Source organism: Cornus florida, unplaced genomic scaffold (genome assembly GCF_030987335.1).
Source record: "Cornus florida cultivar Cherokee Brave unplaced genomic scaffold, ASM3098733v1 CherokeeBrave_3.0.0_Hap2_Chr02, whole genome shotgun sequence".
In the NCBI taxonomy this organism is placed as follows: domain Eukaryota; kingdom Viridiplantae; phylum Streptophyta; class Magnoliopsida; order Cornales; family Cornaceae; genus Cornus; species Cornus florida.
In genome coordinates this window covers 20205766-20226521 of record NW_026775572.1, presented here as the reverse complement: position 1 = coordinate 20226521, position 20756 = coordinate 20205766, and the positions used below count along the sequence as shown (strand labels likewise).

The 20756-nt window shown below is 35.5% G+C and overlaps 1 protein-coding gene across 15 annotated transcripts in view; it reads left to right on the top strand.

Moving 5' to 3' along the window:
- The window catches only part of LOC132294124 (DNA repair protein REV1), a 34983-nt gene extending 16767 nt beyond the window's left edge, over positions 1-18216 (top strand). For 2 of the 15 annotated variants that reach the window (XM_059791853.1, XM_059791867.1), the window contains 8 exons: positions 2154-2450; positions 2540-2613; positions 4371-4957; positions 5733-5793; positions 8662-8841; positions 15820-16090; positions 16182-16378; positions 17648-18216. In XM_059791853.1, coding sequence (XP_059647836.1) covers positions 2154-2450; positions 2540-2613; positions 4371-4957; positions 5733-5793; positions 8662-8715 — 1073 coding nt within the window. In that variant the 3' untranslated portion in view covers positions 8716-8841; positions 15820-16090; positions 16182-16378; positions 17648-18216. Of the gene's footprint in view, positions 1-2153; positions 2451-2539; positions 2614-4370; positions 4958-5732; positions 5794-8661; positions 8842-15819; positions 16091-16178; positions 16379-16574; positions 16628-17647 lie in introns of all 15 variants that reach the window. The other 13 variants (XM_059791856.1, XM_059791864.1, XM_059791861.1 and 10 more) reach the window with 13 other exon arrangements.
- Positions 18217-20756: the final 2540 nt, after the last annotated feature.

Below are 20756 nucleotides of genomic sequence, written 5' to 3'. Positions count from 1 at the left end.
ACCCTATATTACAGTGCTTCAAGTTGTTTAGATATATAGAGTGCTTTCAGCTGCTTGGGTTGAGTCCAGTGGTTGTGATCTTGTACTTCAATATCTAGGTTTGCTCTTTGTAGTCGGTGCATGTTGATTGGTTTGTGATTTGATGCTCTTTGGATGATTCATTATGAGTTGAATGAGTGGAATTGTTTTCTAAGAAGCAATTTAAATGGCTCTTATAATTATTGGAGTGGTATGTTTGCTTTGGATATGATTATGGCTGGACTCATATTTTAATGTAATATATTTGTTGTGATCTTTTACCTGTAAGTCATGCAGTTCCTTTGGTTTCTGAATAGTGTAACCTGTGTTGCTTGATTGGCTAAATGGCTAACTTTGTCAAAGTCAACCCTATTTTTGCAAGCCATAGAAGGTAATTTATGGCTTAGACAATCTTCCTTTGCATGGTTTGATGCGTTCATTTTGGTGGCAGTAGCATTTTGGTAACAATATTAGATCACTTGTTGTTGTGAAGCACACTTTAGTGGGATTATAGTTCTTGCAGTGTACATGGATAATATCTTTGTGAGTGGGAGTGATCTTGTGGCATTAGAGTTTTAAACGCAAACTTGGGGAGGTATTTTCATAAATTTATGAGAATTGAGGTATTTCTTGGGTATTGAGTAGCCAGATCAGGGAAAGGAATCACAGAGAAAGTATATGACTGATCTTGCTGGGATGCGAGACGCTAAAGTTGTAGAACCTTAAATTTATCCTTATTCTGAGTTTAGTGTTGAGGGTGAGGCGTATAGGACACTGGAAGATTTAGGAGAATTGATGGGAAATTGATGCATAGGTCGACCATATGTCATTTTTAATGTAATAGTGAGTCAGTTTAGGCAAACTTAAGATCGCACTTGGATGTTGTATGTTGCACCTTGAGGTACCTAAAAGGGAGCACCTGGTAGGGATTAGGGCTTAGATCATATAGTAATCTTGATATTGCTATGTATACATCAGTATGCTGTTCATAAATGATCTGCATTTAGGTCCTGATGATGCACCTTTGTAGGTTTTCATTTAGTCAGTTTGAGGATTTTAAAGAAAATTATGGTGACAGTTGAATGCTGAGGCATAGTATAAAATACTGGTTTTTGTAGCATGTGAGATGTTATGGGTCAGATCGGTTTGAGGATATTAATGCTTGTAATTGTAAATACCGTACAGAGCTTTTGTCATAATTAAGCAGCTATGTGTGTCACCAGCAATGCAGTGTTTTTTTTACAAAGTATACTGAAGTTGATTGTCATTTAGTATGAGATATAGTTGAAACAATGCAACAAATGCGGTTTTCAAATCTTGTTGACAAGTTACACATGATAGACATCTATGCTTCAACTTGGGAGGGAGTGATAATGTAATTACCTGTTATAAGTTGTGGGGGTGTGGCGTAGCCAGCTTCTACGTGATTTAGCATTTTTACCAAAACAAATATGATTTACCTTTACAAGATATTCCCTTCATTTACCCTCTTTGTTGTTCATGGAATCTGGTCCTTTTGGGGTTCTGGTTGATGGTTGCTTCTCTATTCCATCTCTACTACTGAACCAAATGTGAGGGTTTCTTCTCATCTAGCTCCTTGTGAATAAAAGGGTTAAGATAAAAATATTTAAATAGAATCTTAATACATTGAATTCTAGGATTATTCGAGATTTTATTTAATCAAGTAATAAATATATATATATATAGACATATATGCAGAACATGTGGTGGACCCATAAGTGTCAGACTTCTTAACAGTAATTTATAAGACGGGCCATAGCTTGATGCAGTGGTGAAAGCTCGAGCGCATGATACCTTAAGTTTGAGTTTGAGTGCTGTCACCATGTGAAAATAATTATAAAAGTTAAGTCAGCAGTGCAATGTAAAATCCCTTTATCTACTTTCTAGTAAAATGATTTGATGATAATGTCCACCTATTGGTTACAATTTTTTTTTTTTCCCGATTATACCACCATTAAAAAAAAATGGTCACAAAATTTTTACTACAGTGAGAATGCTGCTGACTAATGAAAGATTAGGAATGAGGCAAATTGTGTAGAGTTTTTTCTCACTTGTATGTATTTCATGTTTGATTTGGTTGTAATGGGCGATTTGCTTACTGTGTCATGTTTCAGATTTTGATAAGCAGACCATTGATGGAAACCCTGGTCAGTTCTACAGTGATCCAACTGGATCGTCATTCCGAATGGGCACTAATATGTCCAATGGTGATGTTCGTTTAAACCAGGATTCAGTTCTGCCGTCTCTATGTGATCTTGATTTGGGAGTTGTAGAGAGTCTTCCTCCAGAACTTTTTTCAGAAATAAATGATATGTATGGTGGGAAGCTAGTCAATCTCATTTCTAAAAATAAAGGCAAAAGTGCCACTGTCGGAAGTTCTCTAGGTACCACATCATATGAAAGACTAGAAGGTTTATCTTTTCTACCTTCTTCTTTAAGAGCAGCTTGTATAATCTTTGGCCCATTATTTAATACTTTTTGATTTTGTCATTTCATGTAGGTGTAATAAATGAGGGAAAGGGACCTTTTCCCACTCATTTAGCCTCTTTAAGCAGCATCCCTGTACAAAACAAGGTATCAGTCTTTCTCTCTCTTCTTCTATTTATTTTATTTTTTTTCAAGCTTGTTTTCGCTCACAATAGGTTCCCTTGAATTTACTCTACCTTCAGTTCTTTAAATTTCCAATGGCTCTCACTTAAGTCAGATAAAAGAATCTCACTGTATTGCTTATGCTTCTGCAGATTTTCTCCAGCCTTCTGACAAATTCTACTTTCTCTTAAGGGTATTAAATGTTATTATCATATTCCCGATCCCTTCCCTCCACTGCTCAACATATACTATTTTGACAGGGAAACTGCATGATCTAGGATGGTTTACAAAAACTTACAGAACATTCACAAGCACCCTCCCTTTAAATGGAGGAAAAAAGAAAACATTTCACAATATGAAACAAAATTCAGGAAATCAGTGAGAACAAGTTTTCTTAAATTACTGAAGCAGGGGTAATAATATATGTCAGGGTAGTTGTCACTTGTCACTTAGACGGCTTTTAAAACTGAAATCAATTTTCTAGACATGTTTACCTACATTTACACACTCAGACGTAGTGTCCATGGGAAAAGCCCAAATGATTATTATTCTGCAATGAATGGTAAAAATAATTTCTATTCTAGTGTGAAAAAGTTCAGGAAAATCTTGCTCTTACAACCCATGTCTGTCCGTTTGTGTTTCCCAAAAAATGGTGAAACATAACCTTTGATGCACTTGTCTGGGTGATGGTGTGTGAATGCTTTTATGCAGATTAGTGACGAGTGGATTTAACATTGACCCTCTCAAAGTAGCTCTTTAGGCTGATTTATTTGAATTCTGTTATGCACCATTGCTTGAATCATGCTTTTAAGGGCCTCATATTATAATATTTTTCAAATGACTTGGGACCTTTATTAGTTCAAAAGATGTGGCTTTGACTTTTGTTTTGTTTTGTTTTTTTTTTTTCCCTCCCCTCTGGGAAAGGTTTGATTTGCTTATTGTGAACAAGACTTGCATGAGTTCTTTCATTTTTTCAGATGATACCCTATGTTTTTTGTTCTTAAGAAAAAGTTTGTTGTCTTAGATGCAAAGTTGAGCTTTATAACATCTGACTCTGCAAATTTTGTGCTTGGAAAGTGTAAGCTTTTTTTGCTTCCAACTTGATTCCCCTTTTACGTTTTCTAACATCGTTGGGTAATACTTCATTGAAGATCTTCATGTAAAATGCAAACCACCTCATGATTCATTCATAATGTTATCAAGCTTCTTTTCAACATTACCTGTAGATGTAGCTCTACTTTCCCTTTGCTCGATTCTTTTCTGGCGTGTTTATGTTCTTCTCAAAGTGTACTATCAAATTAAGACAACCTTGATGGAAGTAGAGAAATTGGACGTAAAAATAAGGAACGTTTTTTAGGGTCAATTCTGTAGTTCCAATTAATTGAAGCCAACTCTTGAATTATGTTAGCACTTAGATAAACTTCTTTGTTTTGTGCACTGTGAATCAAGTAGTATGATTTGGGATCTTTGGGTGAACAAAGCTGTCAATTTCTTTTCTCCATCTCCATATTCTTCTTCTTCTTTGTAAATTTAAATAAAGAGATGAATAAATGACAAATGATGAATCAGTTAGTTTATCAATTTCTTACCGAATTCACCATCTTTGTTAGAATCCATTAATTCTTGAATCTTGAGGCAGAGGAACAGATTGAACTGGCTCTTCTATATCTAGTTATATCGAAGTCATATTTCTTTTATCCTATACTTTGACAAGTTTCTGGTGTTTTTGTTTGGGAAAGCAGGATACAGTTGAGAAAATTCAGTCAGTGCCTGTTAGTGGGGCAGGATCTTCAAATGAAGATATTTCCACTTCACTTCAAGATAAATTTGATCTAATGCCTTCATCTCTAAGTCAAGTAGATGTCTCAGTATTACAACAATTGCCTGAAGAATTGAGAGTTGACATATTTGAGCTGCTTCCTCCACACAGGAGACCGGAATGTTCATCAGATGGTGCTTTGAGTTCCATGCTTAATCCTCAGGAATCATCATATGTAAAGTTAGCTGAGAAACCAATGGGGTCAATGAGTTCATTGTTAAGCAATGATCTTTGGGTTGGTAATCCACCTAAGTGGGTCGGGTATTTCAGAGACAGCAATTTCTGGATATTTAACATTCTTGCAGAGATGTATTACAGAGCAGGGTCAACTGGGTTTTTATCTTCTATTCTGCAACACACCATTTCTGAGTCTCGAGTTTCTCTGGTCGCAAGTATTGATGGTTGGGATGATGCTGTTAGTTGCTTATGTGAGCTTCTCAAGCAGTATATTGAACTTAAAATTGAAACAGATATTGAAGAGATCTATGTCTGCTTTCGTCATCTTAGAAGGTAAGTATGCAAAACTAGGGTGTGTTAGTTTCAAATGGTGGGGGAATGCAAAACTAACTTGGAATGTCGTGTTTGAAGAAATTGACTTAAATGAATTTTTTGCATGCACGACTTTTCTAGAAAATATTTGCTCTATTTTTGCTGCATAAGAGTTAAGATTAAGTTCCTTTTTGTTTTTCAACGTACTTCTATTGTTTTGTAGAAGGGAGTGGCTCGAATTTATCCTTGCTAGAAAGCTTCTTTTGACACTGTTGCTGCCCTCAATATACTGAATAACATTCATCAAATAGTTATATGTAAAATCAGAGGACCCAATGAAATTCTATTCCCTTGACCATGTATTTGTCAGTTGGCTTTTTTATCAAACAGGATACACATTTTAATAGTGTTTCTTTCAATATTTTGGATATTTTGATAAATTCCCTCATTCCTTTTTGAAAATCCGGTGTCTTGCATTGAAAATTTTATGCTCAAGGATTGAAGAATGACTCTATTTGATTTACCACCTGCTGTATTGGGCACTATATCACATTGAATGACTATTTGATATCTTTCCAACTCTTTGTAATCAATGATCATATAATTTTATAGTTGACTCTGATTTTTATTTTATTTTATTTTTTGTTGTTGTCATTTTGCTATGAAATATCTTAACTTTGTACCAGTGATTTGTTTGTCCAGGATATATGAATGTGGTTTTTGAAGTTTGTTTCTTTTCCTGAACATATTGATTTCCCTATCTTTAATAGTGTACATTCTTTTGATGTTGCATCAGGTTGACTTCAAAGTCAAAGTTTTTCTTACAAGTTTATGATGTCATCTTTCCCCACCTTCAGGTTAGTGCAGCTTCTGTGATATTGTTTATTCTAGCCTTTTGTTTGGAGTGCCCTTCTAAAAGCTGCTAGCTTTTCAAATTGAGTTGTTATTAAAAATCAGCCAGGCTTTCACATGTTGATGTTTCTGATATATATGTGTATGTTCAAAACGTAATATTTTTTTTCATGATCCCGATATTGACCAGAAAAAGAAAAAAAAAAAAAAGAAAAAAAAAAAGAGGTCTCTATCCTTGTATGTTCATAGTGTACTTTGGTAAGTGCATTATTATCACTATTTCCATTAGTGCACGCTTACATGTCACTACTTCTTCAGACATCTCATATCTGTGTGCTGCACATTATTTAATATTGCAAACTGGTCTGGTTATAATTAATTCAATAATTAGCAGCTCTGCTTTCTGCTTGAATTTTTTTTCTCTTCATCAATGTGGTTATCAGTTTATTAAGAGTTTATTTTTATGAATTTGACCAAATTGCAGAGTGTAAAATGTTATTGGTTGCCATTTTAATATGGATTAGGTGATAAGCATCCATGCTCGATTTACTTTGGTCTTATTATTTTTACTTGAAGAATTGTCTTTTGGTGTGGAAGAATAGAACTTTCGATGGACAAAAATAGCAATATAGCATCCAGATGGTTGAAAATCATGTACATGTGGTATTTATGGGCATGAAAATGAAAATGTCTACCACAAACTTAAACAGGAAAAGGCAGGCTGAAATCACCCAATAATTCACAAAAGAACCTGGAAAACAGTAAAACTTCTATTAGCCCCTTCTTTCCTTGGCGCTTTTGTGCACCTTGAGCCTTAAATAAATGTGGGAATATTGGATTCCATGTGCTCATTAGCCACAAAAGCTCAAGAAAACTAATGCCTCCCCTCAATAAAAGCACATGGCAAACTGTCCTATCTTTTGTTACTATTTGGTTTAAAAATTGGAATGTTTTTCTCAAGCATAAAAATCTTGATAATGAATAGCTTTTTGGTGTTTGGGGAAGATGAAATAAAGAATTTTAGTGGCAAAAATTCCTAAAATAAAGGAAAATTAGAGCAAGAACAAGGAGAATATTAGGTATATGAGGTCATTAAGATTTTGGTTGGCAAAGCCTGTTGAATAATTTCTATGGATTCTTTCAGTTCACCGATTCATACTAAACAAAGATTTTGTGCAAAACGACGTCTGTAATATTGATTTTTAGTTTTTGTGTATGTTCTAAATTAGTTAAGTTAAACCCTCTCTATTGTGCATTTACCAATTTATGCTATGTTCGGTAGGAAGGAAAGAAAAGGTGTGGAGAGAAAGTAGGACGGAAAAAATGAATTTCCTTTGTTCAGTTAGAGATGATACAAGGAAAGAAAGGAGAATAGGAAGGGTGACATATCCTTCCTTCTTTACAAATTTTCATCCGCCCAAAAATGGGCGGAAGAAATGAGGGAAGACATGTGGACTATTTTAGAAGTTTGAAATTAAATACTATCATAAAGTATACAAGTTCTAAATTACAGTACTATCCTCTATAGATTACAATATTATAAATATTATTGGATATAATGGTAAAAACAATTAAAACTTTCTCTTTCTTTCTCTCCTAACAAAAATAGTAAATTATGAGTTTATTCTCTTCTCTTCTATCCAACCGAACAAAAAGAAGGAAATACACAATCTCTTCCCTAAGGATGTCTCATCCATTCCTTCTTTGATCCCTTTCACCCAATTTTTTTCTTTCCTACCGAATAGAGCATTAGGGTTCATATGTATTAATTTATTTTATTAAACATGTTAGGATATTTAAATTGCTTGTTTTGATCTATAAAAATTGTGTTTAGGAATTGTTAGTCTAGTGTAAATCTTTTTCTTAGTTAATTTGATTTGTCTGGGCTAGGTTTTCTGATTTTTTAACATTTTAATTTTTCACGTAAAAAATCGTGTATTTATTTGTGATCTTTGCTCTCTATCCTCAGCTGATTCATATAGATGCAAATCTTTTTCTTAGTTAATTTGATTTGTCTGGACTAGGTTTTGTGATTTTTCTCCATTTCAAATTTTCATGCAAAAATTGTGTATTCATATGTGTGCTTTGCTCTCTGTACTTAGCTGATTTATATTGATGCCATTCTAATTATAATTGTGATAATATGAAAATCAGTTCATGATCATTGAACAAGATCTATTCAACAAACACCAACCCCGCACCCGCAAACCCCCCCACCGCCGCCCCCCCCCCCCCCCCCCCCGGCCCCCCAAAATTTATTTTGGGCCTTGCACTAACTCTACATCAGAGCCTAGGGTTATGGTTCTGTACTTATCGGAAAAATTTCAATCCAACATTACAGTGTGATATTCTTTCATTACTGAATTTGGTAGGGATTAGAGGGAGAGAGGTTCATATCATCATCATTCTTGCCTTAAGGTGAACTAGGGCAAGTTTTTGTATACAGAGAAAACATGGCATAAACCTATAATGTCCAATTAGTTAGTTGATTAACTCCCTCATAACAGTACAGGGAAAAAAATCCCACATGTAATCCTGTAGACGTGGTATATTTCCCGCCAGTATGGGATACTGGTTTTCCTATATACAGTGTATAGGTATATACACTCATATATATATATATATATATATATGTCTACGCCCAGAAAATGTGTGATAGAAAAGTAACCATATTGTTGCCTCACCTCTCCTTGGCAAGGGAATCTCTGTAAGATTATGCACTTAGACTTTATTTTTATTCTGTGTTACAAGCTGCAGTATTTTATTCTTTAACCTAATAATTCTTTTTTGATTAATGCTCTGTCTAATTTCTTTGCCTTTTGCTTTGTTTTATTTACTTATTTATAATTTTTGTCTTTAACTCAATATCTTAGACATCTGTTGGTGAAAATTATGGAGGGAGCTTGCATATATCAGATGCGAATTAGAATGCATTGGTACACCTATTTCATTGTTGAAGGGACGTACTCTACAAGTCTTGGTGAGGATAAATCCTATTTTCACTCGCTACTGATATGCAATCTCATAGTCAAACCCAAGGTGTTACCCTGTTGGTATGTTTTCTCCCCCCTCCTCTCCCATGGGTAAACCTTTAAAGAAAACAGTTAAAGCTCTAACTTGAATAATCAGAAAACAGTTTACCTCCTTGCCACTTATGGCTTGCATAATCAGAACATCAGCTCATCTCTTCTTTTCTTACGTTGTTTTATCCCCTTTAGTTTCTTTATTGAAATTTTGTACTTTTAAAAATATCTTCTTCTTTGATGTATTATTAATTTATTTGGCCCAAATCAGTATCTCTATCATTGGAGGGGCTCTCTCATATTTTTTTTGAGGTTTTATTCTTTTCTTCTTCTTTATGTTTTTTTCTCACTTTTTCCTTATTTCCCTGCAAAGAATTATCTTCTTTCTTGTTTTTCAAAATCCATGGGGTTGCACCATATATTTTATGGTTTTAACATTTTGACATGCATTCTTATCTTGACACATTTTTTATTGAGTAATGTTATCAAGAGAAAAGAAGATGTTTTGGGTTTTGGCTTACTCAAACCGAGAGCCAAGAGCTATATTTATATACAAAGAAAGGAAACCAAATCAAAGAAAAATAGAAAATATGCCAAGATCTACGTGATTCCATGATCATGGGGATCTTATCTACGTGATCCCATGATTATGAGGATCTTACATAAAACACCTCATAAAGGCTGAAAACAGCTAATAAAAATAAAAATAATAATACAGATATTTCAACACTCCCCCTCAAGCTGGAATGAAGATATCAATCAAGCCCAGCTTGGTAATCGAGAAATGAAGCAAAGATGGACCAACGGATTTGGTGAACACATCTGCCGACTAATTAGAGGACCGAACAAAGCACGGCTTGATAATTCCCAAATGAACCTTTTCTCTGATAAAATGAATGTCCACCTCTATATGTTTAGTACTCTCATGAAGAACAGAATCTGAAGCAAGCATGATGGCTGATTTATTATCACAAAACAAGTATGAGGACTGTTTTTCACTTAGCCTTAGCTCCTCCAAAAAAGATCGAAGCCAGAGAATCTCACAAGTACCTTGGACTATGGCACAATGCTCAGCCTTTGCTGAAGATCTCGAAACTACAGGCTGCTTCTTACTTTTCCAGGATATAAGATGATCTCCATAGAAAGTACAGAAGCCAGATGTGGAACGTCTGTCAGTCATGGACCCAGCATAGACTGCATCACTGAAACAGGATAGCCCAACTTGCCTACTAGAAGAATAGAATAATCCAAGTCCAGGACATGACTTAAGATATCGAAAAATATGATATATCGCATCCAAATGAGCTGTACGAGGAGCATGCATAAACTGACTCACAACATTAACCGCAAAAGCCAAATTAGGACGAGTGTTGGTAAGATAAATCAATCTTCCTACCAAGCGCTGATACTGCGAGGGATCAGAAAGGAGATCTCCAGACTCAACCGAGATCTTTAGATTAGGATCCATAGGAGTGGAAGCAGGTTCACACCCAAGCATACCCGTGTCTCGAAGAAGATCCAAGACATACTTTTTTTGCGATAAAGAGATACTCTGCTTAGATCTAACAACCTCAATTCCCAAGAAATATCTTAGCTGCCCAAGGTCTTTCACATCAAAAGCTTTAGCCAATTGAAGCTTTACTTGAGCAATCCCGGGGATGTCATTGCCAGTAATAATGATGATATCATCAACATAGACAAGAAGAATGATACATCGACCAGTGGAGGAATGGTGGGTAAAACATGTATTGGCATCTAACAAACTCCATGGATAGAATTACATCACTGAAGTGGCTAAACCAAGCTCTGGGAGATTGTTTTAACCTATACAAAGACTTCCGCAATCGACAGACCTTTCCAGCATACTCCCCCTCAGCCCGAAAACCGGGTGGAGGATCCATATAAATAGTCTCAAGAAGATCACCGTTAAGGAAAGCATTCTTCAGATCAAGCTAATGAAGAGGCGAATCGTGAGAGGTAGCCAGGGAGACAAGCAAACGAATTGAGGTCGATTTAGCCACTGGAACGAAGGTATCATTAAAGTCTTTTCCAGGAATCTGAGTAAACCCTTTGGCCACCAAACAGGCCTTATACTGATCAATAGAGCCATCGGCCAGATATTTAACACTGAATACCCACTTGCAACCAACAGTCTTTTCACCAGGAGGGAGAGATACAAGCTCCCATATTTCATTTTGCTACAAAACATCCATTTTTACCATTATAATAGGCATCCAATTGGGATTCCGGAGAGCATCAGAGACATTTATGGGAATGGAAATGGAATCAAGTTTGCCTTAGAAAGGCTCGGTAAGACCCTGAAAGACCATCATAAGAGATATATTGCGAAATAAGATGATCAATACTACAAGCGAATCCAAATCGAGCAGGGGGTTTGCGGTCTCGAGTGGGATACCGAGACTAAGGAATAGGGTCAGGGAAATGGGTTAGGGAAATGTAAAGGAGAGAGAGGAGATGTACTTGAACCTGTATCTGAGGAGGATGAAGGCAGTGGAGGTGGAGCACAAGGGCGGCGAGAATAAACCTGCAAATGGGGTGAGGAAACCACAAGAGAAAACTTTTCTTGAAAAATAGGAAGAGGACGAGCAAGAGGAGAAGCCACTTGATCGGGAGTAGAAGTTTCCTGCAAGATAGTGTTAGAACCATAAAAAGGGGTATGCTCATGAAAGGTGACGTCAAGAGAGTGATACGTGTGTTTGTGTACAGGATCATAGCACCGGTAACCTTTTGACATTGAAGAGTATCCGAAAAAGATACATTTAATGGCCTTGTCATCAAGTTTAGTACGAGAAGGGCTACGATTCTGAACAAAACATGTACATCTAAACACCCGAGGCATGATGGAAAAAAGAGTAATATCAAGCTGAAGCACTTGTAATGGGCCTTACCATTTAATACTCTACTAGGGGTACGATTAATGAGAAAAGTAGCTGTAAGAACTGCCATGTGCCAGTATGACTTTGGCACATTCATACCACTTAAAAGACATCGAACAACTGACATTAGTTGGCAGTTTTTACGTTCTACCACACCATTCTGTTCAGAGGTATATGGACAAGTAAGTTGACGAAGAATACCTTGTTGGTTAAGTTGAGACCAAAACTCATTGGAAACATATTCACGACCATTGTCGGACCTAATATTCCTAACAACAGTTTTATATTAAGTTTTGATCATTTGGAGGAATTGAGTGAACAAGGGAAAAATTTCATATTTCTTTTTAAGTAAATTTACCAATGTGCAGCGGGAATAATCATCAATGAATGTGACATAATAACGATGCCCCGAAAAAGCAGTACTGGAGAAGGACCCCACACATCAGAGTGTATGAGATCAAACATACTAGGTGCACGATGCATATGAGAAATATAACTGGTTCTAGTATGTTTAGAAAGCTCATAAATCTCACATTGAAACTTATTATCCTTACAAGCCGTTATTAATGAAGGGAAAAACAGACATAAATAATGAAAGTTTACATGCCCAAGGCGAGCATGCCATAAATTTAAAGTCTAAAAAGAAAAATCATAAGACTTAGAAACTGGAAAAACTGAGGCTTGAAGGCTTGAAGCAAGTGGAGGAGTTGTCGGTGGAGGATTCCTAAAGTAATAGAGGCCATCGTGCTCATATCCCTTGCCAAAAATCCTCTTCAAACACAGGTCCTGTAAAACACTGTAATGAGGAAAGAAAATCATTGCACAGTTTAGTAATTTGGCAAGTTTGCTAACTGATAGAAGATTAAATGCAAAGTTAGGAACATGAAGAACAGATGGCAAAATAATATTAAGGGATAGATGAACATCTCCTTTACTACGAAAAATGGTGGTTGACCCATCGGCTAGACTAACAGCTTGATTAACATGGGTAACGGGAGTATAAAATAATGATAACTCACCAGTCATGTGATCATTGGCTCCAGAATCCAGAACCCAAGTAGGTTTTCCCACTTTAACATGAAAAACAGGAGTCCTTGTAGCTATAGTAGCCGTGGGAATAGAAGAGCTAGCCTTGGTAGATAAAGCTCTGAACTGCTCCTGAAGCTGACCGATCTGGGACTGTAACTGATTGAAGTCTTGAAAGATGGTCTGGGAGGAGTTGAAGCAGGAGGGACAACAATCTGTGGAGTAGTATACCCACCAATAGTATCGGCTACTGCGGTAGTGCGGCCACGGCCAAAAGGATGATTGTGAGAAAATTTCGGCTCTAGCTCGGGATGAAGCTTAAAGCAACGATCCTTTACATGACTCGTGACTCCACAATGTTGACAAATAACCTTTTCCCTCTGAAAGTCTAGAATTAGCAACAAGAGCCATCTAATCAATTGGAGTCTCTGGTAAAGATACTGGCTGAGAGATCTGACGCTTAGTCACACAATTTGTCTAAAGAGGCCCCGCTCTCAAGCTCCGCATGCGAATTTGCGATTTGGTAGAGAATTCGCACAAAATTCGCGAATTCAATTTTTGCAATTCGCGAATATGTGTTACTAATTCGCGATTTCCATACGAATTCACTTTATACAGCTAAATTTGTTAGAGTTCCAGTGATATGGAATACCTATATTACCATATATATGCATTTATTACTTACACTATTACTCAATATATACATTAATTACTTAAACTCCATGTGTGCCCCATCTGTATAGCATTGCTATACTACCACATATATGTGTGTATATATATATATATATTAATTATACATATTTGAAAATATACCACTAAAACTTCCCAATCGGAAAATATTAAAAATAAATCACGTATCTATTAGTGAGAAAAGTTAGCTTATTTATTACATATATCATTAGTGGAATAAATAATAATGAATATATTTGCGTATGGATTTAACTAAATAAATAAATAAAAAATATATATGTCATGACCTGATATAATTTTATTTAAACCTAATATACAGACGCCCTCAAGACGCTTCCGCTTTAATTTTTTTTAAAACTTTTACGCTTTTGCGCTCTCGCTATCGCTCCCACTCTGTGTGACTTAGATTTGACGTCTATGCTCCTCATGGTCAACAATAGCGAAGACATCATATAAATCAGGCATATGAGAGGTGTTTAAGATCTGAGTTCTAAGAGCATCATACTCGGATCATAAATCCCCCTATCAAAAACTGGTAGGTATGCTGGCGGTCCAGTCTCTTGACCAAAAGAGTTACAGATTCTTCAGAGAAATCGGAGAGAGGTTCATACTGTGCTAATTCTTCCCACCTAGACTGGTGGTACCCAAAAATACTCTGATACTGACAGCTTGAGTGCCTCCTGAGATGAATGAGCAATCTCCTGATAGAGTTCAAAGATACGAGCGTTATTGCGGGAATGGGCATACATTTTGTTAAGGGCTTGCCACAGACGAAAAACGGAAGTGTAAAACATGAACATATTATATATACGCTCCTCCATTGAGTTGAAGATCCAACCCAGAATGATGCACCTGTCCATGTCTCATGCAATATATTTAGTATCCGTCTTTTCCGGTTCCTTGACTAGACCCAAAAGCCAACCAGTTTTCCCTTTCCCTCCAATATAGAGTTGAAGAGAACGGGACCAAGATACGAAGTTGCGCCCATTCAAGAGCACACTAGTAACTCGCTGTGCCGAAATATGATGTGCCGAAGATAAGTATGTTGGACCGAGGATACAGTGTCCTTTTGGCTACTAGAATCAATCATAGTACCAAATTAAGGCTAGTCCACACGTCAAAGCAGGAGGAAAGAGAAAAAACAAGGCCAGAAAAATCGACGCTTTCCTCCAAATATGCTACCGAACAAACACCGGCAGCCCACAAAGAAAAAAAAAAACCACTAGAAGGACCTTTAGGTCATAAAAAACCTAAGGGAATTCTCCTAAAAAAGAGGAGTAAAAAATAGAGGGTTACCTGAGGGGTTCGGCACAAGGGCGGGAGGAGATGGAGGTGCGCCAGAGGTGAGGGAAAATGGAGAGAGGGAGAGAGAAGGTGGCGGCGTTGGGGAGGAAGATGGGGGAGGCGAAGGTTTTTGTTTTGCTCTCATACCAAAAAAGAAAAAGTTTTGGGTTTTGGCTTACTCAAACCGAGAGCCAAGAACTACATTTATATACAAGAATAGGGTACAAAAAAAGGAAACCAAATCAAAGATAAACAGGAAATATGCCAAAATCTACATGATCTCATAATTATGGGGATCATATCTACGTGATCCCATGATTACGGGGATCTTATCAACGTGATCCATGATAATAGAGATCTTACATAAAACACCTAATAAAAGGCCGAAAACAACTAATAAAAATAAAAATAAAAATAATACAGATATTTCAACAAAGAGAACTCCCTCATGACAAAAGTCATGAGCTTTCCATATTTAATCATTGGATTGAGACAATATTTTGACATCTGTGAAAAGTCAAATAAATCATTTGATACATATTTCAATTCAGTGGTTAAATATGGAGAGCTCATGACTCTTGTCATGAGGGAGCTCTCTTGATAGCATTACTCTTTTTTATTTGGAACTACTTCAGTTTTAGGCTCAATATTTTACTTGGGATTATAATTTGTTAGGGCACCTTTGGATGACTCTTGAATTTGGTTGCCACTATGACCTATCTGTATTTTGCATAAAATTGTAAAGTAGAAACACATCATTTTGATTGGCGTGATGGGAATATGGGAGCCATCCAGCAAATGATGCTAAAAAATTGTACTTGTTCACTTTGAAGAAACCTAAAACTGATTAGATGAGAATTATAATAAAATTTGCTATGTTTTTCAGTATTAAGTGCTTAATTTTCACTTCTAATGCTGTAGGAAGTGCAGTGGGGCCATTCGAATTTAGGGGAATTTCCAAGAATACCCCAAGAGTTCTCTGCATTATGCATAAAAACCCTTACATTCAGACGTGATGTCATCTGTTTTTGTATTTTGTTTCATCTATTCTTTATGTTCATGCAAATAACTCTTTTATTTGAATTTAGTTTCTTGTCCTAACTTTTTGTAGGGCAAATGACATAAAATGATTATGGTGCACTATTTTCTTTTATCGTAATATGACGAGGAGACCAATCCTTCTACCATTGGAAACAGGTGGGTGCACTATATGTGACGACTGTATGAAGGACATTTCCTAATTGTCCTCATTAATCAATGATGCTGGAAGGAGTAGTCTGGGATAATCCAGACTTTTGGTTATATTTGTAGTAAAAAAACATTTTAGAATGGTTCAAGGTTTTGGATGGTGAACATTCTCGGGGCAACTCCTTTGAGAAATGGTGTGAGCAAGAAACTGTTTTTTTTTTCCCCTTCATCTATTCTTTCTTTAATTTTTGTTGATGGCATTCCTCCTGTTGACTGTAATAGCAGGTACTTTTGACAGCCATAGGTAATACGAATGAGACCCAAGCTGTAGAGAATTCGCTTGAGCATTGTGGTGGGAGAATAGAAGATGGATAGAAAATGCCTAGTGATTCAAAAGAGAGGATTTTGCTACAAGGGTGTGCTGTGAGATGGAGATCTCATATATAATACTGACTATGATTAGTTTGGAAAAGGCTCCAAAGGTACTTCATTTGTCTTCCAATGAAGCAATCAACTTATTGAATTGTTTATCTTTTAGGAAAATATTTTGGTCGGTTTTATAATTTTGCCAAGCTCGATTTATAACATTAATCCAAAACATTAGCAATAAAACTCTGAATTATGTCAAGATTGTGGGAGATGAGAACTCCTTGTGATGTGAATTATCTTATGTTTCAGGAAAATTTTCAAAGTCCAATGTTTGTTTTGATGGAATCCATTGCTCAACAAAGGTTCATGCTATTAGCCTTGAACTGACTGATTCTGAGACTTCACTATTGCAGCATAAACCTATCCTTGAATAAAGTAAAATAAATAAAATAAAAGGGAAAAGAAAAGAAAATTATCCACATTTAGTTTCGTGGGCAGTAAACTACAATTATTATCATCCAGTAATTTTGTAATTGAGGAATGTTGCTTCTTTTCCTATGTAAAACAGTGATTTCTTCTTGAGAAGTAATGGAATACTAGGACAACTCCAATTCCAACTTGAATGGTGCTGAGAACTTTTAGAATTCTTGCAATATTGTTGAGAGGCATTCTAACTGGAGAGAGAGGAGGCAGCTAGGGATTAGAATTATTAGGAACAAGAGGGTAGTTTAGTTATTTTCTAAATTATTTTAGTAATATCAAATAAATACGGAGTAAATAAACAAGTAGTATGACGAAATTACCCTTAAATGGTCATTTATTTGCATTTAACTTTTAGATTTGGTAAATATTTACCTTTTCTCAATTTTAGTCACTAAAGAATAATTCTGTTTAGACTTGATTGCTGAAATCTAATTTTCTCAACACTATTTTTGTGCCGATATCATGAAAAAGTGCATGATTTATTGTCTGCTTTGCATGAACAATTACCTTCTTTTTTTTTTTTTTAACTGTACTAGCAATGGAGATTATGGAGGTATAAGAAAAGTTTCCAAATGCTATAACCGCTATTTGCTCACTACTTGGTTACGGTCAACTTCCTTATATCATTGTTGTCCTTATATCATTCTGAGACTTTGAACTTTGAAGCCTTCCAGATTAGAGAGGTCATCAGATTTGACAAATAATTGGAGGACTTGAACTTCTTGTTCCTTTTATTATTAGAATTATTAATTATTAATTTGAATTTATCTGGATTAGGAGGCATTGATTATGTGATGGGAAAATAGTAATATATTTTTGTTTCTTTGAAAGATATTTTGTATGCACTATTGTTGAGTCTCTTGCAGATGCTGACCTGGTTAACTATTTGCTTCATCAAGGTTCAAGTGGACCAACTACTGAAAGCTATCAAGAGAGACACCATTGAATGGAGCCCGGTGAGTTTCAAGCATTCAACATGGATGACCAGCTCAGAGTTCTACTGTAGAATAGACTTCTCAATGCGTACGCGGCCCGATGATTCGAAGCCATTCAACACGTGAGAACACCTTACTTGGGGGAGAGAAATGAACTCATTTAATCCCACCTGCCCAACATTTTGCTCCTCGTGTTTTTGACTTGAATGAAGCAGCCCCCTCCCATAATCTGTCATCATTACGAAACTTAATGAATTAATTTACGAGCTGAAGCTTTGGACTTGAATAAAGCCTCCTCCCATAATCCATCGTCATTACGAAACTTCATGAATTAATTTACGAGCTGAGGCTTTTGACTTGAATAAAGCCTCCTCCCATAATCCATCGTCATCATCATGAAACTTTATGTAATAATTTATACATGTTAATCACGAGAGAGAAATGAAAGATCTACTTTTAAGTTGAATATTTTGACCAGTGGTGTATTGATTTTGTTATTGATTTAAGTTGAATGGCGGATCCATGTTAATCTATTTTGATTTTTTCAGATAACAAAGTTCGTTGACATTAACAGGGTCGTTAAATAAATTAGTAGATTTTATATGATTTAAAAGTTGAATGTCCTGTCTTTGCTGGCTTTTGCCTCAGTGTTCGTTCTTGTGCAGGAAATAACTTGCTAATTAATTGAACACTGAATAGTTTTTTTTTTTTAAAGGTTTCCTTTTTACTAACAAAATTTTCTCCGGACACAAAATGAGGTGTGTTCATAAACCAAGTGTTGGCTCAAGTGGTACGATTGGTTCTTCACAAAGCATCACATCTGACTATATAAGGTCCAATTCTTACTCTCTGCAAATAATTTTTTTTGAGATCACATCACTGTGCGTGCGCCGTGGTACAAAAGTTCATGAACCTATTGGAATTCGCCCCGAGTACCTTAGGTTAATCTAATATATATATATATATATTTATTGCCTAATTAAGTAGTATGGAAAAATAACTATATATATATATATATATATATATATTTTTTTTTTCCCAATTGATATTTACACACCTTTACTTTAAGAAACTATTTGCATTTAAAAAGAGTAGAAATTATGATTTTATACTTCATGAGACAATAAAATGACAGTTAGGGTTAAAAAGTTTTAACTGTTGATTGTAATTTGTATATGATGGGCCCAAACGTTGATCCAATCAAATGGATGATGTGTACGTATATTAACGGCACCTACAGTGAGAAAGGGAAGCTCTGTTTGATATGACCCATTAGTTTCTTCTTAATCGGAAAAGGAATTTGGGTATTTGGGAGTAGGTTGAGTTATAGGGAACTATTTGTGCGTTTAATGTTAGGCCTTGACAAGGAAGTCAGTGGGTTGAAGGATTGACTAAAGTTTGAGAGAGATAGAGAAGTGTTCCAACTTCTAAGTAGCTTTGTTCAAGTAACTTCACAAAAATTCTCCTATACATTCATTTTTTATTTATTTATTTCTTTACACTATATTTCAGTTTTTATCACTAAATTGTTGGTTGGCGCGCAGTTGAAACTACCAAAATGGGCATCCTCTAGTGTAAAGGGCATTTTTGTTCTTTTAAGTGGCAACGTAGCTGAAGGGTATTTTAGTTATTAAGTTATTTGAGTTTTCCTCATTTTAGAACAAATGAAAATACATGAGGGTTTTGTGAAATAATCCCTATACTATAATGGAAATAGATTCTTTCTTTAAGCATCTCCACGACATTATTAGCATAGTTTTTGTGAAATAATTCATATAATATAATGGAAATAGGTTATTTTTTCAAGCATTTCCAAATTACAAATACCTCATGTCGTCATTTCTTCAATTGCCAATTGTGTTGTGACAAAATATTTAACTAAATTAATTTCTGAAAAAAAAATATTTAACTAATTTGTACGTAATAAAAGTTATGACTTGTTCATATACTATTTCTTTCTTCAGACGTCTCTAAATAGGCACGGACCCAATGTGGGGCCAGTGGGGGATGATTTTTATATTTTTATTTTATACTTTATTTTTTTTAGAATTTATGAAGATGCCTTCACTGGATTTTTTATATTTTTATTTTATACCTTAATTTTTTCAGAATTTATGAAGATACCCCACTAAAATTACAATTTGTCTCCACTGTTTTTTTTTTTTTTTTTTTTTTTTGGTTTTACAGTTTACATTTTTTTAAATTTATGAAAAACTTCAGTTGAAAATATAAAAATAGACCCACTATATAAGTTTGCCCACACAAATTAAAAGTCAGTCCCCTCACAAAAATTTCTAATCGGTCACTATCTCTAAGTCATTATTGAATAATTACGAAAAGCTTGTGTCATCATTTTTATAAATAGCCACTATCTTATGGTCAGATATTTAACCAAATCTTAATAAAAGTGATGACTTGAAACAAAAATCTAATTTTTAATTAAGAAAAAAAGTGATGACTTGACGTAATATAAAAGCCGCTGAGAGTGAAAAACTAATGGATAACCGAAATATACCAAACTTAGTTTATGTATTGCCCGACTGAATTGACTAGGCTAGGCTGAATCTCTTACCAAGTTTTATGATTTTCAAAGCGTGTGCTCTACGTTTTCAGACTGGTGAATTCAAACCTCACAAAAACAACCTTCCTATCCCTCTAACTTAGCCTACAATAAGTAATATAACCAAAGTCAAACAAACATACCCTTTGTTGAACTTGTACTGGAGCAACTCAATACATGCATGCTTGTCACACTATCACCTATATATATACACACACTTGGGAGCACAAACCATATACATTAATTACAAATCAATATATATATCACCAAAACTTTGAGCCTAAGACACCAACAGCAAAAAGTAGAAGCCAACCATGAAGTACTGTTCTTTCGTGTTGGCTATGAATGCAATTTCAATCCTTGTTTTCCTTCTCATGCTCTCCTCCTGTGTAGAGGGCTTGAGACCTCTGAAACATCAATCTTCTCCTCCTCCGATGAAAGATGGTTTTTTCAGAAATCAAGCTTACTCCGGGCCAAGTCACCGAGGAGCCGGTCATTAATGGGTGTAAACTA